The 9,459-nt window shown below is 33.2% G+C and overlaps 1 protein-coding gene across 1 annotated transcript; it reads left to right on the top strand.

Moving 5' to 3' along the window:
• Positions 1–730: 730 nt before the first annotated feature.
• LOC149140318 (alcohol dehydrogenase 1-like) lies at positions 731–8,827 on the top strand. Its single transcript, XM_089452871.1, has 11 exons — positions 731–764; positions 5,776–5,912; positions 6,064–6,110; positions 6,430–6,755; positions 6,957–7,039; positions 7,150–7,225; positions 7,329–7,390; positions 7,842–7,937; positions 8,047–8,208; positions 8,294–8,295; positions 8,360–8,827. Exons 1-11 carry the CDS (start codon positions 731–733, stop codon positions 8,475–8,477), a joined length of 1,143 nt encoding a protein of 380 aa, XP_089308997.1. The 3' UTR covers positions 8,478–8,827.
• Positions 8,828–9,459: the final 632 nt, after the last annotated feature.

Here is a 9,459-nt window from a genome sequence, read left to right as displayed (position 1 = left end):
ATTACATTAAATGTAAAAAGTAATAGATCACTGGTATATTTGTTTGAATTAGATCATTACAATTATTTGTTTCAATTTTGGTTTAAGTTATACCTCTTAGAAATTAGTAATGTGAAGGATGGTCCATTGTATTTTTATAACATTTTTTAATCCATATAAGTTGAAAAACTATATTAGGTTGTACGTAGCACCAACAATAAACATACAATTTGTACTAAAAGAAGCACCAAAAGAAACTAAGGTATAGACTCTAGAAATTAGCATATAAATAAGAAGCACCAAAAAGAAACTAAGGTATAGACTCTAGAAATGAAGCACCAAAAGAAACTAAGGTATAGACTCTAGAAATTAGCATATAAATAATTAGGCTTGAAATTTAAAAATTGTATTATATTGTATGTGGAAATTAATCTATAATTTATTTGTTTACTTTCACTAGACCATTGTAATTATATTTTTCAATTGCAGTTAAAGAAATCATTATATGTATTAAAATCAATGATTTAAATGGTGGGCCAATGTGTTTTTAGAATATTTTTGTTCCATACAAATTAAATAAAGGTATTATGTTGTATGTATAAAGTAAACATATCATTAGTTTGTTCATTTTAATGGGGCCATTGTATTTGTATTTTGTGATTACTATTAACTCATTGTAAAATTCCCTTTGCATACAAATGGAAATAATTGATAATAAATATTAACATCATTTTTAAATTGGTAGGTTTTTATGTCCTTAATCAATGAAGTGTTGAAGTGGAGATGTGTTAATATCATACATGTGGTTGCAGTGTAGATGCAGATGAGCATTACTACAAGTCAAAAGATGGTGATATTTGAAATGGAAGGAGTATTCTTCCAATCATACACCAAAGATGAACTAAATTTTCATATTCAAAGAGAACCAGATTGGCAGTTTGGTGATGGGTCCTATTTTTTAAGGCCTTTTCAGTCAAGTATGAAAATGTTGCTTAAAAAATTATGATGTCGCAATATGGACATTAAATGTCACTGACAAGTACATCCGAAAAGTACTAGAAAAATCAAATATTGATATAGAGGACTTTAAATTTGCACAGGACAAGTCTCATTGTCATTTGCAAACAAAATTGGAAGCAGGGAGAACAATACAATTTTATGAGAAAAGGTTGATTGATGTGTGGTCCCAATATGGAGATAATTATGAAGAATCAAATGTATTACTAATAGATACAACAAAGCATACTTCTCAATTCATTGGATATTGATCAAACCACATGTTGATAAAATCCTATACAGGAAAAGAGCAAGATACTTGGCTTATGCAAGTTTAATTCCCCTTTCTTAAGACACTTCATCTTATCAATAAAAAACATTAGTACATTCGAATGTTCAATAGAACATGTACTTCATTGTATTGGATGGAGATAATTCCTTTATAAATTTGTTGAAAGTACATTCCAAATTTTTGATACATTTTGGACATAGTTTTTGTTGAATCAATTTGTATGATTTTATATTTTTTGAAATATATGGGAATTGCCAATTATATTAATATGTATATTTCTTATTATTTATAATTTCTTTTGCAATGACTTTGTTGTATCGATTTTTTTTCTAAGATGTGTGTGTGCGTTCTTAAATGAATTGTTTGTCATTTAAATTATCTTGCATGAACCATCGACACATTTTATTTTTAATGATGTGTGTCTACTTAAATGCATCAATAATCATATATAAATGTGAAATATAAGTTTTGAAATAGAAATCCTTGCAAACAAAAGTGTAATTATTGGTAAAGAAAGTATAATAATTTACTTGATAAATGTTATGTGCACTATTCACAATGCATTATTCACTATTAAGGCCAATGGGAAATGTGTCATAGGTGAATGATTTGAACTTTTTGAAGCATAAGATATGTGATTTCTTAATCCATAATTTTCATAAATTTATATGCCTAAATCAATTAATGGTTGTAATTGCAATCATATCATATTGAAAATCAATAAGGCACAAAGTCAGTTATTCATTGTTTACATATAAAATGCACTAATATGAGTGCATAAATGTGATTTGTAATTTTTGAGATAAAATTCTATTGTAAATAATTTTGCATTTCTTAAAAAAAACATATAATTAATGATAATGATTGCTAAGTGGACTATCAAGGTTTGATTAGACACTATCATGGATGAATTATGTCTTTGAACTGTAAGGCATCTAATTTCATTACTTAAAGTTAATTTTTTGTATTTTAAATAAACTGAAATCATATGATTTGAGCTAGAATTATATTATTGACTTGTACTTAGTTATGTTCATTAATATGATTGTGTAAATGTGATATATAATATTCATATACTATGATGCATTTCTTCCAAAAATAAGTCTTATAATTTGTTGATAATAAGTATTAAGTGGACACTTTAGGCTAATGGGTGATGGCTCATAGGTGAATACTACTCGTTAAATTGTAGGGAATTCGATTTTTAATCCATTACATTTTTTATATATTCTTAAATCGACTATTTGTATATGCAATCATCTCATCTCACATAATTTAATAAGGAATCGATTTATTGACTTGTATTTCATTATCACTTAATTTATTAAGAGTGTATTAATGTCATATTGTATTTGCTTTGAAACAAAACTCTATGTAAAGAAACAACAATAAAATGGAAAATGGAATACATTTACTGGTCTCTGCCTAGGATCTGTAGAAATTTCTCCATGGAAGCTAACTTTCAAACTGAATGATGGTTCATCTTGCTGTCTATCCTGTAAGACTACTTCTGTATCAGTATGAAGAAATTCAAACTCTACAGTGTACTCGTGTCATGCAACAATATGGATTTCCCAAATTAAAGTGCTAATGGTTTCTTGGAAATTAAAATGACAAATCTTCTCACCTCTAGGCATATACTTAAACATGAACAACTTAAACCAAGGACTCCACCAGCTATTAGCACTATCTAACTGTGTCGCATATGCAATGACTCTGACATAACCATGTATTCTGGCCCTTTGGTGGATAGAGAAATAATCTTGCCATGTCCAATCAGTATGTTGGACAAAACCAAAATAGATGGGAACTGGTTCTCTAAACAGTGAATAATAGACATGCCAAGGCCTATCTCTATAAGGTAACTCACTACTATAGGCTGTCATACCAAACTCTGAATCAAACCAAATCTGCAAAATCATTTGGATGACTTTTACTGGTAATGACTTGACTCTTAAAATAAAACAATCCCAACAGAATTCATATTTACACTGACTACAGACTAATACTGAACAGTTTCTGGACTGACAGACACTAGACTGGACTGGACTTTTACTTGAAGAACTTTCTCCTTTGTACAGGGGTCTAAACATCTTGATGTCTTTGATTTCTAGAGCTCCTTCTCTTGTCAAGATGTCTGCTAAATAATTTTTTGCACCTGATTTATAGACAATATTGAAATCAAAACCTTCTAGCCAAAGAGCCCATCTTAGCACCCTGGTATTTCCTTGTTCCAACAATTTCTTGTTGGACAAAATACCTTTCATATGTTTCAGATCAGTTCTAACTAAAAATCTGACACTTTTCAAAAACAATCTAAATCTTTGAATTCCTGTTTTGACAGCAAGTATCTCTTTGTGGGAAGATGGATACTTAGCTTCTGTGTCATCAAAAGTACCAAAGGCATATGCACAAACAAGTTCTTTCCTTCCATGTTTCTGTAATAAGACTGCAGCCCATGTATGATCAAATGCATTTGTTTCAAGAATAAATGGGAGATTGGTGTCAGGCACTCTTAACTTGGGAAGCTCTTTGATTTTGCTTTTTATGTCCCTTACTGCCATAGTCATCTCATTAGACCATTCAGCTTTTTCTTTCTTCAGCGTTTTCTGCAAAATCTTAGTATCTTCAGATTGCTTTTCATAGAACTGACGGATGTAATTCAAGCAACCCAAAAATCTCTGAAGCATCTTTACCTCAAGGAAAATATCCAGAAATTTCAAAAGATGAAGAAGAATATGGGGTTGAAGCTCTATGTGACCCTGTTCAATATGCAATCCTAAATAGTCTATTCTGACTTTTCCAATTTGAAAGAACAAAAAAAAGAAAAAAAAAGAGAGTCTAATATATGCAGTGACCAGTGTACGAATGAACCTCTCCCAACTAGGTCTTTAGGCCTTTGGGAGTCCTATTTTCTCAACAATTAACCAACCTTGCCTCCAGATGGAAATATATCCTAGATCAAGAATTTTGGAGAGAGTGGGCCATTCCCTTTGCTGCAAGAAAACTAGCATTTCTTCAAGGAGGACATTACCTCCATACTACACCCCATAATGGGATCAACTCTAGTCCTCACCAAAAAAGCACCCACACCAACATTCCATGGTAGGAATCGACTAATTATAGGGAAATAAAGTGAAAGTGCTTTCCACTGATATGGAATCCCATATATATTCTAGTTTTCCTTTCTTACCCAATCGATCATGGAGTTAAGGGAAATATATTTGACAATTAAGGGAATCTCTCTTGACCAACTAGACTTGGGAATGAAATTCCAAATTCCAAAGAGATTGAGCTACAAGTGACTATCTTGGGAATGAAATTCCAAAGAGATTGAGCTACAAACGACTATATAGAAAGATGGACATCTTTTAGGCCCCATCCTTCCCATTCTTTTGGAAGGGAAATATTTTTCTAGTTGGCCAAATGCGATCCTTTGCACTCCCCACAACCTTTCCAGAGACAATTGAAACATAATTTCCTTATCTTTTCTAAGATAGCTTTTGATATGTACGCCAAGAGGTGCCAATAAATTGGTATAGCTTACAGAATTGATTTGACCAATATTAGGTTGCCTGCTTTGGATAGCCACCTATTGCACAAGAAATGAATCATTTTTTCAACTGGAGCAACCAACGAGTGCCAATCGGTTTTCTTATAGTTATTTGGCTTGATGTTAAACCCAAAGTATCTTACCCCTTCTTCCATATAAATGCAAAATTATCCTAAATTTATTAAAAACTATATCAAAAGTGAGAATTCCTAAATTTATTAAAAAACAACATTAAAAATGAGAATTCCTAAATTTAATAAAAAACAATATTAAAAGTGAGAATTACTAAATTTAATTAAAAACTATATTTAAAAAGGAGAATTCCTAAATTTAATTAAAAATTATATATTTAAAAGTGAGAATTCCACTTTTATATTTGATGAAACGTTGACCATTAAAATTTAGGATGACCCAAATTGTTCACGGAGGCCACAATTTCTCCTCAACACAGAAATTTTCGCTTTTCAAGAAATCCAATCCCTTCTGTTGTTTGAATCATGAAGAATCCCTGGGCCATCCAAAATCAACCCAAGTTTCTAAAAATTTCTACCCAATTTTTTTTAAATCCTACCAAAATTTTCATTATTTTTTGGGCAAAATTATAACAAATTTAAATTATTTCTTTGCCCGTTACAAAAAATTTGACCGGCTAAAACCCCGTAAAAACAGACATTTCACCCGCTAGAGCTAGAAGCCAAGTAAAAACAGACATTTGACTTGCAGAACCCCTAGGAAACAAAAAAAACCTCCATGCATCTGGGCCGCGTGCGTCGTTTCAAGGATGGCCCCATGGGATAGGAAGCTGCATGAAAGTGGACTTTTAACACCAACGGTCCACATTCTATTTCTTTCATGGGCAAAATTGATTTTCAGAGAGTTAAAATGGATTTATGCAAACTGTATATGTGTGCTCCTTGAAATCTGATCTATTTTGATATTTGTACTTTTGGTGCAGCTGCTGTTGCATGGGGAGCAGGGGAGCCTCTGAATATTGAAGAAGTGGAAGTGGCTCCTCCACAGGCAATGGAAGTGAGAATCAAAGTGCATTATACCGCCTTGTGTCATACAGACCTTTATTTCTGGGAAGCAAAGGTATGCTATGGATAATTATCATTAAACATCAAGAAAATTGGAAGGAAGGATATTAATTACACATCTCCTACTGCACTGTATAACACATACAAATATTGCTTTTAACAGTGAAATGAAATGACTGATATTGATACTGCTGCTTTGGTTGCAGGGCCAAACTCCTCTCTTTCCCCGCATTTTGGGACATGAAGCAGCTGGGTATGCACTCTGTTCTTGCCCATGAATGAACCGTCTGTATTCAAAAAAAATTAATTAGTCATATTAGCAGGCATGTGGGATTTGAAAAAAGTTAATTACTCATACTAGCGGGCATGCAGGATTTCAAAGAAATCAATTAGTCATACCAGCAGGCATGTAGGATTTCAAAGAAATTATTAGTCATACTAGCAGGCATGCAGGATTTCACAGAAATTAATTAGTCATACTAGCAGGCATGTAGAATTTCAAAAGGGGAAAAGGGACACTAATTTTCTTGTGATTTATTGGTCACTAACTATAGGTTGGTTGGTTGACACAGAGTTGTTGAGAGTGTTGGAGAAGGGGTGACTGACGTCAAGGAGGGTGACAGTGTGCTTCCCGTATTTACTGGAGAATGTGGAGAATGCAGACACTGCAAGTCAGAGGAGAGCAACATGTGTGATCTTCTAAGAATTAACACGGATAGGGGGGTTATGATAAATGATGGGAAGTCGAGGTTTTCAATCAACGGGAAACCCATTTATCACTTCCTTGGCACATCCACTTTCAGCGAGTATACAGTTGTGCATGTGGGTTGTGTTGCCAAAATTAATCCAGAGGCTCCTCTTAACAAAGTTTGCATTCTCAGTTGTGGGGTTTCAACAGGTAAATCATTTTTCTGGACTTATTGAGGGTAACTTGCTGATGATTGTGAAACAAAGATCATCAAAATGATATAATTGACAGTGTATAGTGTTTTATCCAATCCCTAAAGTTATGGTTTCCTGGACTGTTAATATTAAAGTCATCCATGATCGTTCCCTTCATTGAAATTCTTATTCAAAATTCATTTTGTTGTGGAATCAGGCATGGGTGCGACTTTGAATGTAGCAAAACCCAAGAAGGGTTCAACTGTAGCAATATTTGGCCTCGGGGGTGTTGGGCTTGCTGTAAGTGAAATTCATTTCTGAATTTTTCCTTTTTGGGATCAATGTAATACGATGAGTTTACTGTTTAATTTTCTCTTAGACATCTGACCTGGGCTTAACTACGCACGCAGGCTGCTGAAGGGGCAAGAATTGCAGGAGCTTCTCGAATAATTGGAATCGATTTAAATAGTGACAGATTTGAAAAAGGTTGTAAATTGCCCATTTCCATCATCATTTGTTAATCAGTGTATATATATATGTTGACTGAAGAATTTCCTTTCCTTTCTAATTTGTGTTGATCCTTTTACAGCAAAACTCTTTGGTGTAACGGAATTTATAAACCCACTGGACCACCAGAAGCCTATTCAACAGGTTGGTTGAATGGCCTTTAACTTCTCTTTTCCAGATCGGAATGCTTGTTTTATTTAATAGAATTGATAGTGTTTGTCTAGTAGCACGAATTATTGCATCGGGAGGAGAAGCTTTCTCTATTTTAGTTTATTAATGTTATACACATTACACAGAGCTTTAGTCTTCCACCTAGTCTATAGATAGATTGAAGTGAAGCAATTAAATAATAGCATATGAGGGTGCACCTTGTGTTACTAAATGTAAATCTTCTTGTTTCTTTTAATCCTTGTTTGTGCTACAAACATAGATCTGCAGTTTCACCTTTGTCTCTTTCAAATTTATTGCTCTTTGTTGGTGCTTAATCCCTAGACGCGTAAAAGAATTTTGTTAACGCTCAATTCAGTTTTGTGTTGTATTGTATTCGGAGAAATGTTTTAAATTGACACTAAACTCCGGGAGCTTATCTTATCAGGTTATTGCCGAGAAAACTGATGGAGGGGTGGACTACAGCATCGAGTGCACAGGGAATGTGAAGGCCATGATTCAAGCCTTCGAATCCTGCCATGACGTATTTACTCTGCCTCCCCTTTCTTCTGAAATTGTAAATATACCACACTCAGTTTTAGCAACTATGCATATATGCTGATCACAAGGGTATGAATGTGTTTGTTGTTCAGGGTTGGGGTGTGGCCGTTTTAGTGGGGGTCCCTCATTCAGACGCAGTCTTTGCAACCAGCCCCGTGAATTTTCTGAACGAGAGGACGTTGAAAGGAACTTTCTTTGGGAACTATAAACCCCGTTCCGATTTGCCAGGCCTTGTAGAATTGTATTTGGATAAAGTAAGACATCTATAATTTATTTCTGATATAAATATCTCTCTCACACCATGCCTGCTCATTTCCTTTCCTCCTACTGAAGCACTAGTCGTCTCTAATTAGGCTTTTAATCTAACTGAACTTCCTTTCCTGGTTTATTGTTGGTTTGCAGAAGCTTGGAACTGGAGAAATTTATCACACATGAGGTTTCATTTGCCGATATCAACAAGGCATTTGATTACATGATTAAAGGAGAGAGTTTGAGATCTGTGATTAACATGATTGGTAATTAAATGGCACACAGGAAATATCTTCAGTTTTCCAAAGTTTCTTACAAATTGTGTGGTGAATCGGCATTATTCTTAAGTTTCTTACAAATTGTGTGGTGAATCGGTATTATTCTTTCCCATGTACAGAGGTTTCCTTACATTGAATAAATCAAAAGGATTTGGACAAGGATACCAGAATTCCAGTACTGTTCTGTGGAATAATTGTTATGATTTGGAAGAAGTGGTATTGTTCCCAAGGAAGTTTATATTATGGATTGATTCATTGATACGGTAGTATGGAATAATTGTTATGATTTTGAAGAAGTGGTATTGTTCCCAAAGAAGTTTATATTATTTATTGATTCATTGATATAGTTACGAGGAATTCTAGTTATTGTTAAGTGAATTGGTTGGGAATTTGAAAATTTATTCGTGCGAGATTATTAGAATTGAGATTGTGAATCTTTCAAGATGTGTTATTATGAGAAATCGAATAGTTTGCAATCGTGAAATTTGTAAGAATGGTTATTGATTGATTCATTCATATGGTTATCAAATTTTTTTAAGTTATTGTAAGTCAAATTGTTGGAAATTTGAAAATTTATATCTGTGAGATATTAGAGTTGAGTTTATGAACTTTTAAATATTTGTTACGGTGAGAAATCAAATCAAGCATAGAGTTGAGTCTGTGAACTTTTAAATAGTTGTTACGGTGAGAAATCAAGCAATTTGTAATTGTGAAATTTGTAAAAATGTTTATAATTGGAGATGATAATTTAAAACTATACAAATAAACTTAAATATCTATCTCCACCAATTTCAAGTAATGCTTGGACTCTATTCTCTAAAGCTATAAGCCTTGATTGTTTTGGTAGAATATTATAAACTTGAAAGTGTTTTATCGCACAAAGTAGGTGCAACCATGTTGCATATTTAACTAGTATGTTTCAAAAACACAAAACACATCTAAAAGTTGGGGTAATTTGGCCAAGACTATTACCAAATC

Source organism: Pinus tabuliformis, chromosome X (assembly GCF_031772625.1).
Source record: "Pinus tabuliformis cultivar Carrire ecotype Pingquan chromosome X, CPIR1, whole genome shotgun sequence".
Lineage (NCBI taxonomy): Eukaryota > Viridiplantae > Streptophyta > Pinopsida > Pinales > Pinaceae > Pinus > Pinus tabuliformis.
The sequence above is the reverse complement of the archived record's forward strand: the minus strand, read 5'-3'. Positions and strand labels throughout refer to the sequence as shown.